A 25,715-nucleotide genomic window follows, 5' to 3' on the forward strand; every position below is an offset into this window, starting at 1 on the left:
TTAGACAGACATGATTCTAATATCCGTACATTATTGACCCGTGATTGACAGTTTGAAGTTAGCTAAAACGAGGTGACATCAGATCGTCTACTTAAGGAGGCAATAGAAAAAAAGGCCTGTCTATCATGTTCATTGGGTTAAGACGAACCGTCACTCCAAAACTAGCAGACCAATACGCCTCCCTCTAAACCTCACCCTTCACGGAAAAATAATGCCAAAACTCACAATCGAAAAGACTGGCAGTGAAAGCAAAGCTACGAGTAGCGTAACAAAAAGGGTAGTACATGCAGGCAATAGCGTAGGCTAAATCTGTTTCAATAGGATTGGTTGCTGGGAAAGTTGAACCGAAAACGATTTTTGCATTCTTTTTGAAATCTTTTTTTTATCATTTGTCAGAGTTTTGCTCCAGCTTTAAAATTATTTGCTTAAAGGTTTTGGGGTTTTGCTTTTGAAGTCTTATTTTTGTATACAATTCTATACATTTTGCTTTCAATTGTTTGGTTTTTGCTTTCAACATCCATTATTTCACCTGTCCTTGAAAATACAATGTTTACATTCAACTTTATTTTTCATGTTCACGACTTATTTTATTTTGAAATCAATACATATGGCGTGAAGTTGACCCCATATGTTTGTGTCAGTCGTTAAGGTGATGTGAGTGAACACTTGCCAAGAAAATGGCAAAAAGCACATGCAGAAGATAACACATTTCCATTGAAACAATCCATGTATACTCGCCATCACATACTATGCAAAAAGAACAACCCTGGAGAAGTGACCACACACACACTGGCTAAAAATGTTCAAAAACACGTGAGAGAAGGTAGGTAGCTCGTGCTTGGGTGGGGTGGCACGCCCCCCAGCCAACTATATGGGCATGGTGAGCCAGTCAGCAGGAGAGGCAGTAGACCAGAGAAAGTAGTCAGGTTTATAAGACCATACCACCCAGCTGAAATTGGGGCTTGCTTGTAACCTTCAGACATAAACCAGTTGGCATTGATTACCACGCTGTTAACCACTACCATTACCAATTCAGTTCAAGCCAATAACAATAATTGTATTTGTAAGTGCCTTTGATACATACAACTCATTTTTGTGAGTTCATTAATTTTTGTTGGGCAAAATTATTATACAAGTTAAAAACATAACACTTAATAATCATTACCCTTTTCTCCATCTCAAGCTGCGACCGGTCAGCAAAGCGCTCCTGCCTCTGTAACACAAGCAACGTCGATAGCCCAAAGTTAGCGAGGAAGTCCTATTTATTCACAATGTGTGATCCTAATGCTACATGATAATTTCCCAACTGTACAGTGCAGCCTGGCCACAGTGCCTCACACCTGCGTGGCTTTCTCCAGCTGTAGCTTCAAGTCATTCAGCTGCAGGTCTGTGTCACGTAACTGGGCTTTCAGCTTCTCATTCTCAGCTAGGATCTGCTCATAAAGCTGAGAGGAAAAACAATCAGAAAAACATCTAACTTCACAGGGAAGAATGACTATTTCTATGGTGGTGTTATTGAGTCTGGTGTGATTTTAACTAAGGTAGAAGGTGAGTGTCTGGGAACTCCAGTACCTTCTTGTAGTCAGTGCTATCGTCTCGGTCCAGCCTGCTTGAGAATGACCTGCGACCCTCGCCGTAGCCACGGCTACCCAAGTGGTCATAGCGGTCAGAAGAGGAAGTGCTGCTCTCATTCCTGAAGAGAATAAAAACATTGAGACTTAGCTCTAGAGTTACAGTATCTTATCGACCATGTCTAATATTTACACTGCCATATACCAGTTTGTCAACGGTTTATTTGGTCCAAAGTGGCACAAGCCCCCCAAGTGAAGGCTAAGTAGCAGACAGGAAGGATGCATTCCCAAATGGCACCCTATTCTCTACATTGGTCAAAAGTAGTGCAATGAGCCCTTGTCAAAAGCACTATATAGGGAATAGGGTACCATTTGGAAAGACCTGAAGAATAACTGAATTTGGCACGTACCTGGACAGTCGGTCGCTCTGTGAAAAGAAAAACAGAAGTGATTTAATGTATTTACCCGATGTTACAACAAGCAAATCCACATGACAGATTCAGAGCAGTGCAGTTTTCCTGTTGTCTAGACAAGTGCAGTGCCTGGAATGTAGATGATCAATTAGAGTGCATTTGAGGGTTTCGGTTGTTCTGCTGGGGAATGTTTGGCGCATCACACTGAAAACAGGATGTTTAAGGTGGCATTCTATTCTCCTAGCACATTTTTGTCCATTCTTTTTATAAATACTACATTAAATGTACTGATAGGTTAGTCATTTCCTTGGCTTCACAAAGGTCTGCCTCCTTGACTTGCAAAGAGTTGACAAGGCTAGATGTTGGACCAATCAGTGTCTACCCCCTCAGCTCCGAGCCTCTCTCCCTTCTCATAGCACCTGACCACTCCGAACTGCAACAGTCCCCCCGGCATTCCTGAATGGCTGCCAAGCCTGCCAGTGCCTTAAGGGGCTGCCCCTGAACCCCAGCCTCTCTTAGCTCCAGCGGCTACAGCAGAGTGCCTCAGAGCAGGCGGGATGGTGGTCAGAGGGCCAAGCCTACAGCAGTGTTCAAATTGCTGTTGGCTTCCTGAAGCTGAAGGAGCCCGATCGCCAGGAAAAGCACTTGTGTGTCAGCACATCTTTAAGACCTTAGCTACAGAGATTAAAATGGTGAGGGGGAAGAAAACTGACATGTACAACTGGTTGAATTACAGAAAAGAAAAATACACTGCTTAACAAAAACACGTTTTAACCTACTTCTCTCAGGTTGTGATATATTTTGCAGATCTTGACAAATTCAAATCTACCTCAAGTCATAAAAAAAAAAAAACTGTGCTTCACTGCAAGTAATTGATAAATGCAGAGACATTCTTCCATTAACTCCAGTTATCCATGGCTGTTTACCACCTACAATCAGTGGGCAGACTGGAGGGGTGAAACTAGTTTCATATCGCAATATTATATCGATACTTGTATATCAATTTGTACTGCATGCATGTCTAATTTACACATCTCCATCTGGCTTTTTCAATTGTAAAGATTTAATTTTTTATTGCAGCGTTTTAAAACTCCTATATCTTTTGTTGCTTTACATCAATGCACGAGCGGGCGCTCTCCCTCTCCAATTCTATTCAAATTGCATGAGATATATCCTAGCCTACCTCTTTCAAGTAATAAATCCAATGCAGCATTAGCCTTATATTTTGGTAATGAATGATGGGTTATGCATAGTAAGCTTCTAACTTTTAGACTGTCTCTTGCACAATACGCACAACTGTGCTCCGCTTGCTGGCCTCTATTTTTTTTTTTTTAACAAGGGCTCCTTAGCTCTTGGAGTCCCATGCAGGAAAAGCTAGACTAGTATATTATTCTAGCATGTCATTAGAATTATGACAATAAGGACAACTTAATTTAACTGTTGAAAGCGAGGAAGGAATGAAGCAACACTAGAGAGAAATAGGTAGGCTAATAACAGAGGAAATATTACAAAAAAGGTCAATCAAATTTGCTAGCCTATACTTGTAACTTTGTAGGCCACATGTGCTGCACCAGAATCGCATGTTCTCTCCCTGCTTTATCATGGTTTGAACAAGGTGCGTAATTCCAACCCATATAATACAGTTCACACTCAAAAAGATTAGTGCCACTAGCACCTGGCCACAAGATTAGTGCCATTTATATACCCATAGCATAGCTCCATCTATGTGCTTTTATGCGTTCCTGTCGTGTGTAATGTGCAGTAGCCTATATATCACATAGCCTATGTATTGGATAACGTCCCAATCATTTGGCCTGTCTTTAATGAAGGGCTCATAATATGTATTTAATCAGGCTCAGGTTGCATCAGGCTTGAATTTTCAAATCAAAGCTCTAATCATAACCAGACATAGGCCTATTTATATGCTTTTGACTGACACTTCCGGTTTTGACGGGAAATACCGGGTTACACGGGAGAAAAGTGATTCATTCTCAGGATGGAACATTTGTAAAATACCAGGAAAATATTCAACCCTAATTGCTAGGCAACGTTAGTTGACTGTACCTGCACCAAAACTCTTGTATTGTTTGTCCTATAGCTTGTTCTCCATCTTCTTAAATAGTGAGCCAACATGTTTTCAGCCCTTTTATTTCCATGACTGATCAAAAGTCATGTTCTCGTCTCTCTGTAGCAGACATATAGTGAACAATATAGTTTGAAACATCAAATCATAACACACAGAATCAGGAGAGTCGCTATACATATCGGCCCATAAGTAACATCGTATCGTGAGGTCCCTGGCAATTCCAAGCCCAGGGAGAAACCCAAATCAACTCTGCCAGGAGGGAGCAGCTCTTCCTGAATGCTTCCTATCCATGCAGAGATAAATGGACCATTTCCTATTTTGTGTTCCGTTCAGGCCACGCCCCAATGTGCAGCCTCCAACAGAGATATGCTGGCTTTCTGGCTGGTTTCTCTGTCCAGCTGCCTTCCTCTTCCCACTGTGTGCGTCATCTGCAGCCAAGCGCCTGGCCACATCACTGTCTGCTACGCAGTAGTGCACAGGACACACCCCTTCCAAAAGAGGAAGACTTGGCCAGGGAGACTCCATAATATTTAACCTTTATTTTGACAATAAAGTCATGAGACCACAGTCTCTTGCAGATGGACTCTGCATTAATACATCAGATAGAATATACAAAATTACAAAAAGTATTAAAACATCCATCAACAGAGGTCACTTATTACTCTAAACTGACCAAGGAGGACGAGAATCTCTCATTTCAGAGAGCTCTGTAAGTTGTTTTATTTTGCAACTTTTATGTGGAACAACAAAGCAGCTTTACCCAACTCTGTGGAGACCGAACGGGCCTCCAGTAGTATCCAAGCCTGAGACTGGGTTTGGTGATTTGCAAATATAAATTGAATCAATGATGATACATTAGACATAGGATGTTTCTGCATGAGTCCTTTGTAGATAAATAAAATGCTGCTCTCCTTACATACAAAGAGGCCCAACCCATTTTTTTGTTAGTCACACCAACCCTCCCCTCTCCTCTCCCAAAGCTACACAGGAACTCTGTGGGGGTTCTTTAGCTATTATTACAGGGTGATGTCATGCCCACTAAAAATAAGTCCTGGCTGATGGCAGAATGTCTGATTTTTCACTGCATGTGAAAAAATAAAATCTTTAAAGTAATTTACAATAACTACCCCAAAAAAGTAACCAGTCCAGAATATTTTCTCCTCCATTCGCAGAATAGTTTCCTAATAGTGAAAACGGCCTGTACGTTCAACCTTTGACATAAACAAGACAAAATGTCCTGTGTGTGGTGGCTTGTTTTGGAACTTACTATGGTGCAGTGCTTTGTGTTTGTGGTCACCTTAGCAACAATCACAGGAAAGGAGGAACCATTAATTCCAAAGTCATCAGAAAGAGGGAGTCTTTACAGTACCAAAGCTGGCCAAAATAGGCCAAATTAAGGAAAATCAGAGGCACTTGCTTGGCCGTGACTATAGACAAAAGAGAGCAAAAAAAGTTGATTGGGGAGGTTGATTGGGGTGAAAAAAAACTGGCCAGTCATTAAAAAGCAAGTGTTTTATCAAAACTATTAGTCACCCAAAAAATGAGCATGTCTTTCCTCAATAGTGGTCATTAGTCAGTATGTGCCGACATCAAAGTTACATTCCATCAAAGTTTAGTTGGGTAAAAGTTAAATCATCCTTTAGTTTGGGTCACAGCCTGGAGGTTGGACCACAGACAGTTGCGATAAAAGAGGTCAATGGGAACTCAACCAAAACAAATGGCAATGCCATGGTAACAAGTGGTGGAAAGATCTGGAATATCCTAATTGCCCCCCAGTAAAAACAGCCTATATTTAGGCTATTGTTTATTTCACAATATGTTAGGGTATAAATCTTAGCATAATACTAGTAAGGATGTCAACCCCAATAGATATGTCTATGTTATCGTCATCAATCAATGGGGTTCATGACATACACATACACATACTGACACTAATGTAGACATGCCTTTGTTAAACTACTGACTTCCCATAACCAATTTCTGAATGCTAGCTATGCAACCATCTCATACAAAACGTGAGTTAGCATTTAGCGGTCACTTCTTCAAAAAGTGAAACAGGACAACTTCGAAAAGTTAGGCAGCGAAAACAGCCAAATATATCCAAATCAGACTTTAGTAACCACCTTGTGAGCCCGTTTCAAATGAATACATAAAATACGGAATATTCGCTTAGTTTGATCAGATTTGTTGAATTTGCGCCAATGAGGGCGTCACTGCATCCTGTGTTCCAATGAGCTCTTCACTGCATCTATTGTGGGTTTATTTCTGCATGGTTGTGTGGACTGAGGTTACCTGAGGTTCACCCTTGATGCTGCCTTCCTCTGAGTCCGCCGACTGGTCTGGGTCATTGTCATCACTCTGGAATACAAGGAGGGACAGAAGGTCAGGACCAGCCCTGGGACAGTTATCCTCAGAATAAATCCATAGCCTTGCTGCAATTCCCCATTTCTTTTTTTTGTTGTTAATTAGGCAAGTCAGTTAAGAAGAAATTCTTATTTACAATGACGGCCTACCGGGGAACTGCCTTGTTCAGGGAAAGAACGACAGATTTTTTACCTCGTCAGCTCGAGGATATCGCCCCAATTAGCTACATCCAGAGGTGTTTCATGAGGTGCACTTCAGTGTAGTACCTCGAGAGTAGTTATACTGCTAAATCTATAAAATGGCTTTTTACCTCAAACGGACATGTATCCTTATTGCCTTGTGTGGGTCAAGTGGGCTCTGATCATTACACTTGAGGCATGTCCACATTATAGTGTGTGTGTGTGTGTGTGTGTGTGTGTGTGTGTCACAAACCCCATCTTGGGTCCAGAAAGACACCCCGGTGGAGCGTCTCTTCTCACGGGGCCGCCGGCGATCCCGTATGGAACGGGGCTGGGACTTATCCTCTCCCTCCTTCTCCTCCTCCTGCTGCTTCTTGTCTGATTCTGTCAATCACAGAGAGATTGATTGAGACACCTGAACCTGACCTAGCACATTTTGGGGTCAATTCCAATTCTGCATCCTGCTTACATTGTCAAAATCAATATCACCCAATAAATGAGCATGTCCTTCATCAATAGTGTTAATTATAGTCAGTATGTGCCGACATCAGTTTCATTCCATCAAAGCTTAGTTCGGTAAAATTTAAGTTAAATCTTTGGTTCGAGCCTCCCAAGTGGCGCATCGGTCTAAGGCACAGCGTCACACACCAGAGGTGCTACTACAGACTCGGGTTCGATCCCAGGCTGTCACACAGCCGGGCCAGGACCGGGAGACTCATAGGGCAGTGCGCACAATTGGCCCAGCGTCATCCAGGTTAGGGGAGGGTTTGGCTGGCTGGGATTTCCTCGCCTCATTGTGCTCTAGTGACTACTTGTGGCGGGCCAGGCGCCTGCAAGCTGACTTCAGTCGTCAGTTGATGTTTCCGCCGACACATTGGTGCGGCTGGCTTCCAGGTTAAGCGAGCAGTGAGTCAAGAAGCAGTGCGGCTTGGCAGAGGCATGTTTCATTTAAGGCATTTCATTTAAGGCAACCCAATCCTCTCCCTGCCTGGGTGGAAATCAGGTTAACCGTTCTGTGCTCAGATGGCTATTATATACAGTGCCTTCAGAAAGTATTCATACCCCTTGACTTATTCCACATTTTCCACAGCCCAAATTCAAAATGTATTCAATTGACAATTCTTTCACCCATCTACACAAAATATCCCATAATGACAAAGTGAAAATATGTTTTTAGATTTATTGAAAATGTAATACAGGAACCTAATTTAGATAAGTATTCACACTCAAGTCAATTCTTTGCAGAAGCACCTTTGCCTTTGAGTCGTCTTTGGTGCCTGTATCAGCTTTGCCCCTCGATTTTCTCCCATTCTTCCTTGCAGATTTTCTCAAGCTCTTAAGTTAGATGGGGAGTGGCGGTGAACAGCAATCTTCAAGTCTTTCCACAGTTTAAGTCTGGGGTTTGGCTGGGCCACTTAAGAACTTTCACATTCTTGTTCTGAAGCCATTTCAGCGTTGCTTTGGCTGTATGCTTGGGGTCATTCTGCAGTCTAAGGTCGTTTGCACTCTGAAGCAGGTTCTCGTCGAGAATTTGCTTGTATGTCTCCATTCATTGTTCCCTCTATCCTTACCAGTCTCCCAGTCCATGCTGCTGAAAAGCATCCCAGTAGCATGCTGCTGCTACCACGCTTCACAGTAGGGATGGTGTTATACGGGTGATGAGCTGTGCCTGATTCTCCAGACATAGCGCTTTGCATTCAGGCCAAAGAGTTACAATTTTTGTCTGACCACAGAATCTTTTGCCTTATGCTCTTAAGTTTTTCACGTGCATTTTTGCATGCTGCCATGTGCCTTTTTCCTCAGGAGTGGCTTCAGTCTGGCCACTCCCATAAAGCCCAGATTGGTGAAGTGCTGTAGAGACCATTGTTCTTCTAGCAGGTTCTAACATCTCAGCCAAGGAACTATGTAGTTCTGTCAGTGGTCATTGGCTTCTTCGTCACCTACCTGACCAATGTCCTTCTTGCCCGGTTTCTCAGTTTGGTCGGCCTGCCAGCTCTAGGCAGAGTTCCATATTGTTTTTAAATTTCCCAATGGAGACCACTGTGCTCTTGGAAACTTTAACAACTCTAGAAATTGTTTTATATCCTTCCCCAGATAAATGCCTCATCACAATTATCTTGGAGCGCTACGGACAGTTCCTTGGACTTCAAGGTATAGTTTCCTCTCCGACATGGACTGTGAGACTTTATATAAACGTGTTTTTCTTTCTAAAAAATCATGTCCAAACAATTGAATTAGCCACAGGTGGACTCCAAGTTGTAGTGACATCAAGGATGATCAAAGGAAATTGGATGCACCTGAGCACAATTTGGAGTGTCATAGCAAAGGGGTGTGAATACTTATATACACACTGAACAGAAATCTAAACGCAACATGTAACGTGTTGGTCCCATGTTTCATGAGCTGAAACAAAAGATCAGAGATTTCCATATGCACACAGTTTCTCTAAAATGGTAACAAATTTGTACACTAACATCTGTTAGTGAACATTTCTCCTTTTCCAATATAATCCAACCACCTGACAGGTGTGGCATATAAAGAAGCTGATTAAACAGCATGATAATCACAGGTGCACCTTGTGCAAGGGACAATAAAAAGACAAATGTGTTTTGTCACACAACACAATGCCACAGATTTCTTAAGTTTTGAAGGAGTGTGCAATTGGCATGCTGACTGTAGGAATTTCCAGCAGAGCTGTTGCCAGTGAAATACATTTTAATCACTCTACCATAAGCCACCCCCGTAATTTTAGAGAATTTGGCAGTACGTCCAACCGGCCTCACAAGCGCAGACCACGTGTAACCACGCCAGCCCAGAACCTCCACATCCGGCTTCTTCACCTGCAGGATCGTCTGAGACCAGCCACCTGGATAGCTGATTAAACAGGAGTATTTCTGTCTATAATAAAGCCCTTTTGTGGGGGAAAAAAACTCATTCTGATTGGCTGGGCCTGGCTCCCCAGTGTGTGGGCCTATGCCCTCCCAGGCCCACGCATGGCTGCGCCACTGCACAGTCATGTGAAATCCATAGATTAGGGGCTAATGAATTAATTTCATTTGACTGATTTCCTTATACGAACTGTAAGTCAGTAAAATCACTGTAATTGTTGCATTTATATTTTTGTGCAGTATAAATTAGATCTGTATTTCATCTTCACACATTTTCCCTAAAAACATGTTTTCACTGTCGTTACGGGATAGTGTGTGTAGATGGGTGAGAATGTATTTAATCCCTTTTGAATTCAGGCTGTAACAAAATGTAGAATAAGTTTCTGAAGGCACTGTATATCTAATAATGATACCTACTCAAGCCATACCTCAACATGGGAATACATTCTACATCAGTAGAACTCAAGCTTCTATTTTTCAACGAATAGATCTGCTGTTGAAAGCAGGAGTATCTCAGTATAATATCTGTGCGTGCATGTGGGTCTACTCAGCCACAATCAACGCACTCCTGAAAGTGTGTCCAGTATGCTTACAGTTTGGTATGCGAGTACATAGATTTATCATACTGATACACCAAATGGCAGCAACAAAAAAAGAAACGTCCCTTTTTCAGGACCCTGTCTTTCAAAGATAATTCGTAAATATCCAGATAACTTCACAGATCTTCAATATAAAGGGTTTAAAAACTGTTTGCCATGCTGTTCAATGAACCATAAACAATTAATGAACATGCACCTGGGAACGGTCCTTAAAACACTAACAGATGGTAGGCAATTAAGGTCACAGTTATGAAAACTTAGGACACTAAAGAGGCCTTTCTACTAACTCAAAAGCACCAAAAGAAAGATGCCCAGGGTCCCTGCTCATCTGCGTGAAAGTGCCTTAGGCATTCTGCAAGGAGACATGAGGACAGCAGATGTGGCCAGGGCAATAAATTGCAATGTCTGTCCTGTGAGATGCCTAAGACAGTGCTACAGGGAGACAGGACGGACAGCTGATTGTCCTCGCAGTGGCAGACCACGTGTAACACCTGCACAGGATCAGTACATCAGAACATCACACCTGCGGGACAGGTACAGGATGGCAACAACAACAGCCCGAGTTATACCAGGAACGTACAATCCCTCCATCAGTTCTCAGACTGTCCGCAATAAGCTAAGAGAGGCTGGGCTGAGGGCTTGTAGGCCTGTTGTAAGGCAGGTCCTCACCAGACATCACCGGTAACAACGTCGCCTATGGGCACAAACACACCATCGCTGGACCAGACTCACTGACGAGTCGCGGTTTTGTCTCACCAGGGGTGAGGGTCGGATTCGCGTTTATCATCGAAGGAATGAGCGTTACACTGAGGCCTGTACTCTGGAGCGAGGTCGATTTGGAGGTGGAGGGTCCGTCATGGTCTGAGCTTGTCATTGGAGGCAATCTCAATGCTGTGCGTTACAGGGAAGACATCCTCCTCCCTCATGTGGTATCCTTCCTGCAGGCTAGTCCTGACATAACCCTCCAGCATGACAATGCCACCAGCCATACTGCTCGTTCTATGTGTGATTTCCTGCAAGACAGGAATGTCAGTGTTCTGCCATGGCCAGCGAAGAGCCCAGATCTCAATCCCATTGAGCACGTCTGGGACCTGTTGGATCGGAGGGTGAGGTCTAGGGCCATTCCCCCCAGAAATGTCCAGGAACTTGCAGGTGCCTTGGTGGAAGTGTGGGGTAATATCTCACTGCAAGAACTGGCAAATCTGGTGCAGTCCATGAGGAGGAGATGCACTGCAGTACTTAATGCAGCTGGTGGCCACACCAGATACTGACTTACTTTTGATTTTGACCACCCCTTTGTTTAGGGACACATTATTCAATTTCTGTTAGTCACATGTCTGTGGAACTTGTTCAGTTTATGGCTCAGTTGTTGAATCTTGTTATGTTCATACAAATATTTACACGTTAAGTTCGCTGAAAATAAACAGTTGACAGCGAGAGGACATTTCTTTTTCGTGAGTTTATGAGGTTTAACACAATCCATAGTATTTAGAGATCTGAACCCGTAACTCTGCTCTCATGGCTGACCTTTCTCAGTGTCCCTGGAGGAGCGGCTGTAAGAGGAGGTGATGCCGGTCAGGCTGTTGGGCCTGTTGAGGGAGCTGGAGGTGATGCCGGTCAGGCTGTTGGGCCTGTTGAGGGAGCTGGACGAAGTGGAGGACGGGGTGGAGGCCGTGCTCAGGGTGGTGGTCGAGGTGGTGGAGGGACGGTAACGCTGGTAAGTCTTGAGAGAGGAGAAAGAACAGGAAGTCCGGAGTGGTTACAGTCTCCAGATCAAACAACCTGGGCTTGAGGAAAACTACAAAAAAAATCTCAAAGCGATTGTCAGTTTACACATCAACAGTAAACTCATGTTGTATTTCCAGATGGATAATAGAGCATCGTAAATAACGAGGAAGCCATCACATACCTCTTCGAAGCTGCGGTACCTCGACCGGTAGTCGTCCTCCTTGGTTTCACCAGTCTCCTTCTTCTCCTTGTCTTGTTTCTCCTTCTCTTCCTTCTCCTCGTCCCGGGTCCGTATGGGGCGGCTCCTGCCGATGGTCTTCTCTGCCTCTTGGAGGTCAGTCAGAGTCACACCCTGAGAGGAAATTGAGAGAATTTACTGAATCTGACGAAAAGGTTTTGTTTTTTATTTGGCCATTTTTATTTCCTCATGGAGGGGAAAACTACAAAATGGCATTAATCCGCATTTTGGAAGAGGAAAATGTACAACTAATTTCAGGATTTCACTTATTGCACTGTGAACATTATTTTGGTTATAAAAAGTGGACAATTTAACAAGGCATTTTAAGCTGAACCATATTTAGTTATTTCAGATAGTATTAGTGACGGCGTGTAAAAGGACCAGCCCAGTTTCCTACGGCTTGTAAACAATCTCATTAAAACTCGACACGCTTAGGAATGTTTGCCAATTTACACAATGTTTATGTTTCCACAATAAAAACTGGCAACTTGAATTTTTTTTTAACAACAATCAGTTCAGCTATATTACCCCAAGCCACATTAAGGCAGAATACTTGATAACACATACGAAACTTTTTTTTTATGACTCACAGTAGAGAAATGGACTAACCAACCCCTACAAAGTCCAATAAGAAGTGACTCAGTTGAAACTGTATTTATCAACAAGTATCTGGTTGGCCATTTAGGCCCAGTTCAGAAGCAGAGTTAGGACAGACGTCTTTACTAACCTGGGTAGACCGTCTGGACTGTCTAGCCTGTCTGGAGCGGGCTTTCCTCTGGGACTCCGACTCTTCATCCCGGACAGGCGTGAGGTACGATCTGCAACACAAACAAGAACAAGCGTGAGGTACGACCTTGAACAAAAACAAGCTAAAGGATGAAGATGATCGACATGGTAGTTATGAGATTAGGCTCTTTACTTGAACAGTTGTCAACAACAATCTAAAATGGCAAATCTAACATCCAAGTGTTTTTTCTGCTCACCATTTAATCAACCATATTTTTATTGTACTATCAAGCTATGGAGATATTTAATCTCCTTTCACCTTTTATTTAGCATTAGTCTCAAAATATTGCAAATATTGAGACAGATAATTGTAATGTTTTCTTTGAAGAGGGAATGTGTTCCTTCATCCCATACAAAAATATAAACTCAATCACTTGTGAGCCTTGGCTAGGCCTTGAGAAACCCATCTTCCTAATAAGGAGAACTTTCTGAAGCAGTCAGGGTTCTAGAACCTTCCCAGAACAGGTGGCTTCTTTCAGCAGCAGTGACTTCACAGGAAGACATGCTCTTAACCCCATTCATTTTAACAGACTCCCGCTCCTCCTCCAGTGTATACACACTGTAGGAGATCACACCCAATTCTCAAATAGAGGCAATGCAATCTCAAACAGCACAGGATCTTGCTAGCTTCAAGATATTCCGCTTTCTGAGAGACGGCAGTTATTACATTGTTTCTAGTTGTATAAACAAAAGAAACATGAGCTTTGTGTAAAATAATAGACAAGGTGTGTATCAGTGACATCCGTGTTTTTCCCCTGTGTCACGTGTGGGCACCCATGTGTGTTTCCATGTTTGCATTTCAGAGTGTGTGCGTGTGTGTAGGCGGGGGGTGCGCGTACGTGCGCATGTCGGACCTGCGTCTCTCCCTGCCGTCAGAGCCAATGATAGTGCCAGTAGTGGACGTGGTGGTGGTGGTAGAAGCAGTGTTAATCGTAGGGATGACTGCAGCAGACTCCTTCTCCCGCTCCTTTTCCCTCTCCGCACTCTCCTCTGCCCAGTACCTGATCCACACAATTGTACACAGGACTTCAAAATATGACTAACATTTTTAGGGTTCTCCCAGGATTTAGGGTTCTCCCAGGATTTTTTAACACCTGAAACTGCCATTTCCTGCAATCTAGATTAAAAAAAACAGCCTTATGATAAAATATATTGTACTTATTTTACATAGTGGTGCAGTGCCCCTCTTACATTCTTTGGGGAGATCCCTGAGTGTGTGTGTGTGTGTGTGTGTACCTGCTGGTGAGGCTGGAGGATCCGGTGCGGGTGGAGGAGCCCAGGCTGGAGAGCAGACTGAGGTCACGGTGGCCGGTGGGCGAGGTAACAGACGAGGTGGTGGTGGTGCTAGTGGAGGAAGAGGTGGTCGAACCCAGGTCTTCGTGCCTCCTGCCAAAGGAACCACTGTGGATACCAGTGGAACAACAGTCAGATAAGAAATGAGAGAACAGGAAAGAGGGAAGGAGAGTGAAAGATCAGCTGGACAGGAGAGGACCCATTACCCATACAAGGAATGACACGTTATGAAAACTAGGCGATCAAAAACAGTTAACACTGTGGCCTTTGAAGATGAATTCCTCTCCCATTAGCCGTTACCCAGTATTCCAAAATGGGGTTTCTCTCTCTTCAGTTGATGGGAGGGTCAAGAGAACACCAGTCAAAGACGCATGAAACTACACAACACTTATGCAGCCGAGACCGACAGACAGACAGGTGACTGACAGACAGTGGAGGTGGATAGAGGTTGTTGTTCAGTGGGGGCTGGTGGTATACCTGCGGTAAATGCTGTAAGACTGGTAGTGGGAGGCGGGCGACTGCCAGGGTTTAGTGTTACAGGTGTTAGGGTCCAAGCTGGAGGCAGACGAGGACTTGGCTGGCACGTCCCGCGTGCTGCCGCTCCGCCCTAGCGTTAGCGTGTGGGACGTGCTGGCAGTGTGTGGGGGTGGGGGCGAGATAGGCATGTTAGCAAGGGGGCGCACACCACACACATTTAGATAACATACATATAACATGTATAAAAACTAATCTCTGATACGCTTGGTCCATGTCTCGGTTTCTTGAGCCGTAGTGATGGATTCTGGGTAATGTAGTTTTGGAACCTTGGCAGATTGTAATGTAGAACCTGGTGTGTAGTATAGAGAAACTAAAGGCACAGAAACCCGACAGGACTAGTACAGTCATGCAGGAGACTGTGGCGTTTGACAGAGGCGTTGGACTGACTTGCATGAATTTTCTCAGTAGATGCTTGCATGTTAAGCATGTACGTGCACTTTTGTCAAATGACAGTGCGAAATCAAATCGACATGAGGAATGAACAAAACTACTAAGAGTCAACTAAAGTGGAACTGGAAATCTCCACGACGTTGTTAGTAAGTCCAGAACTAGTACTGAATGAATGGAAGATGGTGCACTGATCTGGTGTAGTGAGGCAATCAGGTTGAGGAATGAGGGGTAGCATATAGTGAAGCGTGGCTAACCTGCGCTGATAGCTGGGTGTTCGGGTGGTGGAAGCGCTTCCTTCACTGTTCTTCAGCTCATCGTCCCAGCGTCTCCTGGTGTAGGAGCCGCTACGTACCAGACTAGCAGCAGAGTCCCTGGGATTGGAACCACACACTACAATAGCACCCAGGGCTCCACAATATACTGGCAAGGACCCGCAGCCTTGTGCTACAAGTCAATACTGGATAAATCCTAAAATGTGCCTAAATGTAAATCAGTAATGACTAAGTATCAATGACCAATATTTGTAACATTATATTCTAGATATTGTCAATCTGATTGATGCTGGCCAAATGTGAACATTGAGAATATAATTTTCCTGTAACTATTTCCAGCACTTCATAGAAATATGTATGAGGCCACTTTTTAAATCTATAGATTTTTCATTGTAAACTGAAGTACTCGGATGCAGCAGAGCGGCTACATAAAGACAACATGCAGTGCTGCTTTGGGCCTGTAACACAGCAGTGAACAGCAGGTGGTGCTCCTGTCAATGCACTTTTCCCTTCAGAGGGACCACGCTGGCGCTTCACCTGTTCTCCTTCTCGTCAATGTCTGATGTGCTGGCCAGCCTCCTGGGGATGGTGGGGGCAACGTAGGCAAGTCTGGTTCCTTTGTCTTTTTCCTGCACATGAAACATTGGAGCCATTTGCTTGAGCTCCTAAACAAACACATGCTACATCTACTAACATTCTTCATACATTGTCCCCCAGCCAACAAACCCGTCTCAATCGACGGTGGATTTCAACTTCAATCTAGCAATGCAACTTATCAAAACAGTATGGAATGGTGAACCATCAACTTCATATGAATGATGACATCCATTTCAAATGGTGCTATATGTCCAAGCAGCTGGACATAAAAGCATATAAAATACACACACTACCGTTTAAAAGTTGAGGTCACTTAGAAATTTCCTTGTTTTTGAAAGACAAGCACATTTTTTGACCATTAAAATAACATATTGATCAAAAATAAAGTGAAGACATTGTTTGTTGTAAATTACTATTGTAGCTGGAAACAGATTTTTTTATGGAATATCTACAGAGGCCCATTATCAGCAACCATGACTCCTGTGTTCCAATGACACGTTGTGTTAGCTAATCCAAGTTTATTTAAAAAAATACTAATTGATCATTAGAAAATCCTTTTCTAATTATGTAACCACAGCTGAAAACTGTTGATCTGATTAAAGCAGCAATAAAACTGGCCTTTAGACTAGTTGAATATCTGGAGCGTCAGCAATTGTGGGTTTGATTACAGGCTCAAAATGGCCAGAAACAAAGTACTTTCTTCTGAAACTCGACAGTCTATTCTTGTTCTGAGAAATTAAGGCTATTCCATGCAAGAAATTGCCAAGAAACTGGAGATCTGGTACAACGCTGTATACTACTCCCTGTGTACTACTCCCACAGAACAGCACAAACTGGATTTAACCAGAATAGAAAGAGTGGGAGGCCCCGGTGCACAACTGAGCAAGAGGACAAGTACATTAGAGTGTCTAGTTTGAGATACAGACGCCTCACAAGTCCTCAACTGGCAGCTTCATTAAATAGTACCCGCAAAGCACCAATCTCAACAGTGGAGAGGCAACTCCGGGATGCTGGCCTTCTAGGCAGAGTTGCAAAGTCCTATAGGGTCAGACAGGCACTGAGGCCTGGGGTCAGACAGGCACTGAGGCCTGGGGTCAGACAGGCACTGAGGCCTGGGGTCAGACAGGCACTGAGGCCTGGGGTCAGAGTGTGGTGTTAGTTAGCTACTGACCTTCTCTTTGTCCTTGTTGTCCAGGGAGGAGGAGAGGCGGGGGCTGGAGGCCGAGCGCATCACCCCGGCCGTGTCCTTCTCCTTCTGGGCCTCCTTAGTGGCCGTGATCTCTGCCAGAGCCCCGTAGCTGCCAGTCTTCCTCAGGCCCAGGCGCCACGATGCCGGGGACTCGTCCGATTTCTTAGTCTTATCATCCTCCTGTTTATCTTTAGGGGAGACCTCTTTAGGACAGACCTTACCAGCAGGGGACACCTGCTGGGCCACCTGGGGGAGAGCGAGGGGAGAGGGGTTAGTGGTTAGCCGTTAGCTTAGACACGTTAATAAAGGAGGTTTATTCAGAAAGCAGACGAAGGCAGCAGTCCGGGGTTTAGTTTTCTTGGGTGAAGAACACAGAGCAGTCCACAGAGGTTAAACAAGAGGTCAAAAAGCAAAGGAGTTTTGGTATGGAATGAATCTACAGAGGCTACTGTCTGATCTCTGGCAGCACTTGAGAACGTGTCATGGATTGACAACAAAATGCAGGGGATGTTTTGAGTAAAGGCGCATGTTGGAGGGGGAACCAAAGGTCTGGAGACATGCTTGAGACACCACAAGTGACTTGTTCCCCTAGAAATAATATAACCACGCCTAGGTCGACAGCTCCCTTGAAAAAGAGACCTTGGACTCAATGGGAATCCCTGCTAAAATAAAGGTAAAAGGAATGAACTCCGGTATTAGACTTTTGACTGAGGGACAGAGTACAAACTCCTTACTCTTAGCAGCAGTGGCAGGCCTAGAATCAGACACTAAAGAGACTAAACACTGTTCACTGAAACTCCAGTTAGTGCATGGATGGATGGGACTGGGTCAATGCAACCTGTTAGGGTTTAGAGGCCTATGTTAAGTCCTCACACAAGCCTTGGGCACACTGTTACACTGCACACATAATGGCTAGAGAGACATCAAATAGACAATATTTAGAGCACATGAGCCACAGAGAAAGCATTATAGGACTGTGTTTGAAGACACATGCAGTAAATAAATGTTTTGGAAGGGACTGTCACTAGGGGGGTTAGCAAGAATGTTGACTGGATGGGCTATAGGGGTCAGGTGATTAGGCAAGTTGTTGTTTGGTGCGAAGGCAACAAGGGCATGGTAACTAATAACTCTGGAACACACCAATGCCTCACCATGGGTTTTTTGGGCACAAGAGAAATGCCAGTTTTGCGCAAGCCTTGACGCCACAATGCAGGACAGCTTGGCTCCGCCACAGGCATGAGGGCAGTAATATAATCAGACTAAAGCCAACCAAGAGCCATGATGAGAGAGGGGCGGACAGAGAGAAAGAAACAGAAACAGAGTAGAGACAGAAGCAGCAGCAAAGATGGACAGTACCTTGCACAGAGAGACAAAGACATATTTTAAGGCCTGAACACACCACACAATGTTTACTGACAAGGGGGTCAATCGTTTCTATTGGTTGTGTGAGTAACAGCTCTCGCAGGACACGAGAGGCTTTTTGAAAAGACAATGCTAGTCTCAAAGCGGACATTGTTAATTGTTTTGATCACTCTCGTTAGACAGAGGACATTGTTGTGGGTGTGCTAGGCATTAAAGTAGGAGGGGAATAAGAGCATTTCTACAAGAGAGATAACAGGAAATATGGATAACTGGGATAGTGATGGGTATATTTCATAGTCTGGACTTCAGCTTGAATGCAGAGTCCTCTAAGAAAATGCAATCAGATGGAGGATGCATCCAATGGGAGAAATTTCCATGGGCACATAACTTCAACTTAAAGGGAAAACGTGACCATTTAAAAATATTGGACTTCAAAGAGAAGTAAATGTTTGTAGCTTAACAGGTTATTTTTCTTCTAGTTTAATGATACAGTGCCAGTGGTGTTGAAGGAAAGAGAGTACATTTATAGTAAGAGTAGTTTGTAGTATCATGTGGTGTAAGTCCCCCGCCTCAGTTCTTATGAGGGAATAAAGCAGAAGTGCCCTCTGAAGAGAGTAACAGGCCTACACTTAAAGACACAGTATATGGACTGAGGTCACCGAGTACATTCAGTCAGCTGCAACGCCACATCTGCACTGCAGAGGGCAGCAGACAAAGGGAAACTGTGGGGACATTTTTGAATGATAAATTCCCATCCTCATTGTGTCTCGTAATAATCAACACTGCTAAAATATCTGCCTGATGGCCTTAACTGTGTCCTTCCAGGGGTCAACAGTGTACCGCTAACAACGTCGAGCAATGACTACCCATCCCCATGTACAACCACCGCCATGTTTGTTGAAGACCAGAGCTCCTGTTCTTCAACTAATCGTAACTCTCCACCCTGGGCCTCTGACACTTGTTTCTGTTCAGCGTACCGCAGGCGGCGACAACAAGACCTACCCAAGTGTTGTACTGTTCATGTTACGGTGTCAAATCCCACGTAACCCCCTTTATGTAAACCCTGTGTAACTTGAGCCAAGCGTGAAGCGTGGGTTTGTGTTAAAGCGTTAACTAAATAGACATTGAATTATATCGATCTGTATACCGGTGAGGTGTCCAGATGTCTCATCTCAGGGCCTCGTGTGAAAGCTGCATTCATAAACTGAGCTCAGGCGTCGCTATGTGTCCCAGATGACAGGTTACATCCTAACGCATCAGCGGTTAAACCTTCCTTTTAGGTTCTATAACTAACAAACTCCTGGGACACGGAACCACTTGGTCAGTCATATGACTATAGAAAGAGTTCTTCAGTTGTGGGAGCTGTAAAGGCGTGATAAACTCTCTGCAGAAGAGGCTGACGAGGACTAGTGGAGGACTGCAGTGGACCTATCCACCAGGCCGTACCTTCTTGACAGGCGAGGTGAGAGTCACCTGGTTAGTGGGGCTGGTTGGGGAGGTGGAGGACACCGTAACGCTGGTCGGCGCTGGCACCACAGTAGTGCCGTTACTGTTGCTCACAGGGACAGGCGTCTTGCTCTTGTCTGGAGGGGAGGAATAGAGGTGCCACTATGAGTTACTGATGCATAAAGACGGGTCTATACTTCCATCTAACTACATGTCTGTAGACCATTAAAATGCGACAAGTGTCGTAGGAAAAAACATTTTTTAAATGATACTCAGGTAAACTGTCTGCAGACCGTCGTTGCAACTGTTGTTTGTAAGATATGGTCTGATTAGCATGCCCGCTAGCTACAGTGCTAGCACCAAACCCCTCTTCAGAAATGTGTTGTAGTACTAAAATTATTTTTAAACAGATGGGTTTGTTGGCGTTAAAATAGAACAGGTATGCTTTTTGGACCATACTTTGCTTATGTCATGCAGACCGTCGTTTTTGTGTTTATACTTTTTCATAAAGATAACGACAATAGGGGATGTCATAACCAACAATGTTCATGATGTCATTGCAACAAGTGTATAAAGACACCATTCAAAAGAGTACATTACAACATTTACAAATCAGCTCAACTAATGTAGACAGGGTCTAAAGTCTTCGGACTTGAACTCTAGACTAATGGCGTAGATTGAAATCAGGTCAAGGTTTAGAAACACCATGCCTGCCATTGAGGTTATTGTACCATTACAGTAGGTAGAACGTACCGGCTTCAGTCTCAGACTCTGAGTCTTCCTCCTCTTCCTCCTCGCTGGAGCAGCTGGACTCCTGGTCCTTCTTGCCCTCCTCTTCCTCGTCCACCTTCTCTGGTTCCAGGGTCTCGATGCGCAGGGCGGGCTTCTCGGGCTCCAGGAGGAGGGTCTCTTTGCTGGAACACACAGAATGTTCGGTACTTTCAGTCTGCATGGATTCATTATAGTCAGACTATAAAGACATGTGTGCACCATTTCAGAGTAACACCCATAAACCTCCATATTATCAGGGTGCCTCAATGACTTGGAGCTACTTTCAATGTACTGAAAGCATGGAATTTCAAACAGTCACTTTAACAATGGTTTTCCCCGTGGCCTAGACCTCAAATCAAATTGTATTAGTCACATGCGCCGAAAACAACAGGTAGACCTTACAGAGAAATGCTTACTTACAAACCTCTAAACAACAAAGCAGCTTAAAAAATACAAAAAAGAAATAAAAGGAACAAGTAATTAGAGAGCAGCAGTAAAATAGCAATAGCGAGACTATATACAGGGGGTACCGGTACAGAGTCAATGTGCGGGGACACCGGTTAGTCAAGGTAATTGAGGTAATATGTTCATGTAGGTAGAGTCATTAAAGTGACTATGCATAGATAACAGAGTAGCAGCGGCGTAAAAGAGGGGGTGGGCGGCCTACCCTGGGGTTAATGCATAAAAGATTGACAATCCATTATATGACTATTTCACTGAGTGACTACCTAATGTCACCCCATTTCCCCCCCAACCAGGATATTTACCTCTTAATGGATTTTTGATTTTGATTGTTGTCCCCAGTGGTCGTCGTTTCTATCAAGGGAGACTTCTTAACATCCTTCTTTTCACTATTGAGCTGCAATGGGAGAATGTTTTTTTTAATGATTGACGGCAGTTAGGGTACTAACACCAGAACTTCAAACTTTCAGTGGTAAAAAAATTAAATAATTGTCAGATTTGCTCAAGGGCTTCTGCTATGCTTACACCTGCAAGGCATGTGAGTCGCAGTTTCACGTTTGAAAGCTATAATAACAGGTTATGCAGTTCATCCAGGATCAAATGAAAGCTCTTATGTAAGCATTAGCCACACACTGGCTTACCAGATTCTGCTTCTTCTGTAATTCCTCTAAGTAGCCAAGGACATCTTCATCTGCAACATCAAAAGATGTCTGACCCTGAGGAGGAAAAACAAAATTCTCAGAACTAGTGTTACGAGAAAAGCACATATGTGCAGTACAGTACATTACGTAACAGTACATGGTCCATATTCAACTGAACCTTAGAGGGTATGGATAGAGGATGGAGATGCCTTAGAAGTACTACTCACCACTTTATTGATAAGGTCCATGTCACACAGGTTCTCAACCAGTATCTTGCAGGCCTCCTCTTTGCCCCAATGTGAAGCGGCGTGGAGCGGGGTCCAGCCGTCAAAGTCTTTAATATTTACATCATACCCTGCTTGGATTAAAAGCCTGAGGAGCGCAGAGGGGGGGAAACAAAAATAGTATTTGAGATTTAGCTAATCTTGTTTTCTTGGATTTGGTGCTGAAACCTAATCTTATCAGTCGTTGCCAGTGTCCAGGCTTTTGCTACTGCGGCAGCATTATGGCTGTATTTCGTATTAGTTACGCAAAAACAGAACCCAAAGACAAATAAACGAAAAGGTATTCTATCAACTATTTGCATAAGCGCAAATACATTTGTGCAAAGGTTTAAGACCCATATTTCAGTCAATATAAACGTCTTGCATGACAGGAAAAATGACCTCTGAGTGACCTCTGAGTATCTGGTACTCAACATGGTAGATGTTAGTGTTAGCCAACTATGGCAGTGGAGTGTGTGTGGGAGACTGTGTTGGCTGCATTCCCAGGAGCAGATGGACAGGGTGCTGCAGTCCCTCCCTTAGGCAGTCTGTCTGTACTGACAGGCCAGAGCTGGAGATGGGCTCTTGATAACCATTGATGAAGTAAAATCCCACAAGGGACATGACTATAAGCAGCATCCACCTAAGAACAACAAATACCTAACGACAACATGTAAGTGGAAATATCTTAAATCAGCGTTAATAAAAAAATAAAAAAATGAATCCAAAGATGGGCTACAGCTTGTTAGAGGTAAAGGCGAGGTAAGGAGTCTGGACTTACTTTAAAACCTCAGCGTATCCCTTGGCGGCGGCGACGTGGAGTGCGGTCCCCCCGGACTTGGCGTGTCGGACGTCGTTGATGGTTCCGCTGTTGAGCCACTGCCGGGCGTCCCTCAGCATGATCCGCTCCTCCTCCTTCCTGGCCGCCTCGATGTCCACGCCTGGTGGGGGCGGAGTGTAACGGTGACCACTGTTAGTCTGGCCTCGGTGGATTAACGGCTACTTAAAAGAGGCCGTCCCTATAAACACTGGAGATTATCTAGGCTACAAAGAGCAGTAGAAGGGAATAATGCTGCCTGTCTGGCATTCACCCCAAGGGAACTAACACAATATTACAGAAATGATTCAAAGACATGAAAATGGAACCCTGAAATTAGCTGAAACTGGACACACCACATACACATGCTTGGCACACATGGCCTTAAGTGAATGAGTTGAATGCTCACACTCAAAGGGGAACTGCAGTCCAGAGTTTAATTTGAAACTAACAATGGATGAAAAGTCAAAATGCGGCTGAAAGCCTTTACACAGCAGAAATCTGACCTGGAATGTTACACAACAGTCTAAATTTCCCTACGGTTTACAGTGTTGTAAGTGAGCTATGGACATTTGACATACTTTGTATGGTGAGATGTCAAAATTCAAGCCATTCAAGGCATGTAGTTGAAGCAAATAATCCACTTGTGGTTGTGCAAAGTGAGTGGGAGCAAAGCTAGCACTCTTTTCCATTGACTAGAGGCCTCTGACAAATTGCTTACTTCAATGTTATCACTGCTCTGGGACAGAGCAAACAGTAAGTTTTCCATGTGGGTTAGTATGTCTAAGGTATAGGCCGGCACTATACAGGCTGTTGCAGGAACGGGCGTGTATTGTCTTGCCGACACTGGACTGGAACGCGAGACGGCTGAAATTTGGAGCGACTGGTAAAGATGTGTGACTACTCAGCTGTGAGTTGATTGTGCTCAACTACATAAACAATGAGCATACGTGCTCTGGGGTGGAAGCCAACAACACTTCAGCTGATCCTATAGGTTTTGGGTTCCTCGTATGATGCACCATCATCCCTCATTGGTCAGCTTTTGCAAAAAAGGCTGGACTTTCTTTTTCTATCCATTCATGAAGTTAAATGTATTTTTCCATTCATGAAAAAGTCAAGGAAAGTCAAGCAGCATTAAAAAATAAACAAGATTGACAAAGATCGAATATCATAAGGTCCAGGAATAATCTGATTTTATTCAGAAATAGATCACCATTAGTTAAATCAGTGCTGGTTAACACTACCTGTCATTGTTGATGAGATTAGCGAGCTGAAGCGTGACTAATTAAAAGGACAAAAGAAGATTCCAACTGTCTGACAGTGTGTTAGGCTGGATGGACAGGGAGCAGTTAACTCCAGCCAGAAGTTCTGGCCTGGCGCCAGCGGAGGAGAACAAGGGACGATGGGACGTAGATCTGTCAGCTAGAAGACCTGGGCAAAAATTCCTGCACAAATTCACTGACAGAGCGCCGGTTGTCTGCATGCTGCGTTTCAATCGTGGGAAGGAATTAAGACGACTCAGAGAAGTTCTGAAATTGACTCCTGGCTGCCCAAAAAACAATCCTGCAGCACAGCTGCAGCTCACCACAGTCTATCTAGTTTGGTTTTACTTTCACATTGTGCAGTAAGAGTTAATGGTTGTGACAAAAATACTTCAAGCTAATCTACAGGCCTTTGCATTGAGTTGTCCATCCCTTTCATCAACGACACCTTAGGTCACCATGATGTCTGGCTGCATGGAATAAACAAGCCCCATTTGAAAGGGGGATGGGTGTGGCTCTATGAGTCAAATCCCTGACTCACTGCACAAATGAATGGTCCAATGAAACAGAGATTTTCCAAATACAGAAGTGAAATCAATGGGTTCAGGCTGGTCTTGGGGGCAGATGGCACCATGGCTGCAGTGTTGAGTAACGCGTTGCCCTTTAGTCCAGTCCATGTGATGCCATTACAGTGTAATACACAATGCACTGCTGTCATTATGGATCTCAATTAGTCCTTTATTCTGCTGGGCTGCTGCGCATTCAGCCTGTGGAATGGGTGGACTGTGGTACAAAAGGTGAGAGATGTCCACAACGCCACAGATGCATGTTTTACAAATGCACCAGCAAGGCAGGGGAACTCTATTAGTCAAGGCATTATCAACATTACTAGCCTTGCAGTAACTGGCCTGTATAAATGTTTATTGCAACTGCTACAATAGGGCCCATCGCTTACTAGAGAGCAGGGACATTTAAGGAGTAGCCTGTACTGGTTCTATAAAAAGGCAGGGAGACTAATAGATCCTAAGTAGGACTACAAAACAGCAGCCTGGTGGAGGAACTGGCACACATTCCAAGCTGCTTTTTCAAGAGAATATTGCACCTTCTACCGGGACCCTGAGAAAATAAATAGAGAAAAGCCAGTAGACCAGAAAACTGACTGATTAAGTCCCCACCACACTCCCTCCCCCCCTCTCAAAGCTAGGCCTGCATATGGTCTGGTAAAGCCAAAATGGAAAATATCCCCCCCCCCCCCCAAAAAAATAAAAAAATAAAAATCGGCCATGGAGCAAACATGTGAATCCTCTGAGGAAAGTCACCTGGGCCTCTGAGGACGTGATAACACAGGACTAAATTCAGCTGAGGGAAAACCTGTTGACAAGCCAAAACTAAAATTACCCCAAGACATTGAGCAGGGAAACTGAGTGGGGGGCACCAGAGAGAGCCCTTATGGGCAGCTATAGAGGGAGTGGGGGGGTGGTACAGGCAGCCCAGTCACCTGGCCGGCGTGGAGCTACTGTCTGGGAGGCAGAGAGGGGATCTGAAGGTGGAGCCAGCCGCG

At 44.2% G+C, this 25,715-nt stretch overlaps 1 protein-coding gene across 12 annotated transcripts in view; it reads right to left on the bottom strand.

The window, feature by feature from the left end:
• LOC115180350 (protein phosphatase 1 regulatory subunit 12A) overlaps positions 1 to 25,715 on the bottom strand; it is a 69,292-nt gene that overhangs the window by 6,764 nt on the left and 36,813 nt on the right. For 2 of the 12 annotated variants that reach the window (XM_029742376.1, XM_029742377.1), the window contains exons 4-26: positions 22,857 to 23,016; positions 22,040 to 22,184; positions 21,813 to 21,887; positions 21,477 to 21,568; positions 20,692 to 20,852; positions 19,939 to 20,075; positions 18,282 to 18,389; positions 17,113 to 17,376; positions 15,882 to 15,973; positions 15,327 to 15,443; positions 14,623 to 14,775; positions 14,089 to 14,253; positions 13,692 to 13,853; positions 12,794 to 12,884; positions 12,010 to 12,180; positions 11,628 to 11,823; positions 6,867 to 6,997; positions 6,363 to 6,428; positions 1,982 to 1,998; positions 1,573 to 1,693; positions 1,341 to 1,445; positions 1,166 to 1,213; positions 943 to 973 (exon numbers count right to left, since the gene is read on the bottom strand). In XM_029742376.1, coding sequence (XP_029598236.1) covers positions 943 to 973; positions 1,166 to 1,213; positions 1,341 to 1,445; positions 1,573 to 1,693; positions 1,982 to 1,998; positions 6,363 to 6,428; positions 6,867 to 6,997; positions 11,628 to 11,823; positions 12,010 to 12,180; positions 12,794 to 12,884; positions 13,692 to 13,853; positions 14,089 to 14,253; positions 14,623 to 14,775; positions 15,327 to 15,443; positions 15,882 to 15,973; positions 17,113 to 17,376; positions 18,282 to 18,389; positions 19,939 to 20,075; positions 20,692 to 20,852; positions 21,477 to 21,568; positions 21,813 to 21,887; positions 22,040 to 22,184; positions 22,857 to 23,016 — 2,808 coding nt within the window. The remainder of the gene's footprint in view (positions 1 to 942; positions 974 to 1,165; positions 1,214 to 1,340; positions 1,446 to 1,572; positions 1,694 to 1,981; positions 1,999 to 6,362; positions 6,429 to 6,866; positions 6,998 to 11,627; positions 11,824 to 12,009; positions 12,181 to 12,793; positions 12,885 to 13,691; positions 13,854 to 14,088; positions 14,254 to 14,622; positions 14,776 to 15,326; positions 15,444 to 15,881; positions 15,974 to 17,112; positions 17,377 to 18,281; positions 18,390 to 19,938; positions 20,076 to 20,691; positions 20,853 to 21,476; positions 21,569 to 21,812; positions 21,888 to 22,039; positions 22,185 to 22,856; positions 23,017 to 25,715) is intronic. The other 10 variants (XM_029742371.1, XM_029742374.1, XM_029742382.1 and 7 more) reach the window with 8 other exon arrangements.

The sequence above is a fragment of the Salmo trutta genome, chromosome 40, assembly GCF_901001165.1.
Source record: "Salmo trutta chromosome 40, fSalTru1.1, whole genome shotgun sequence".
NCBI lineage: Eukaryota > Metazoa > Chordata > Actinopteri > Salmoniformes > Salmonidae > Salmo > Salmo trutta.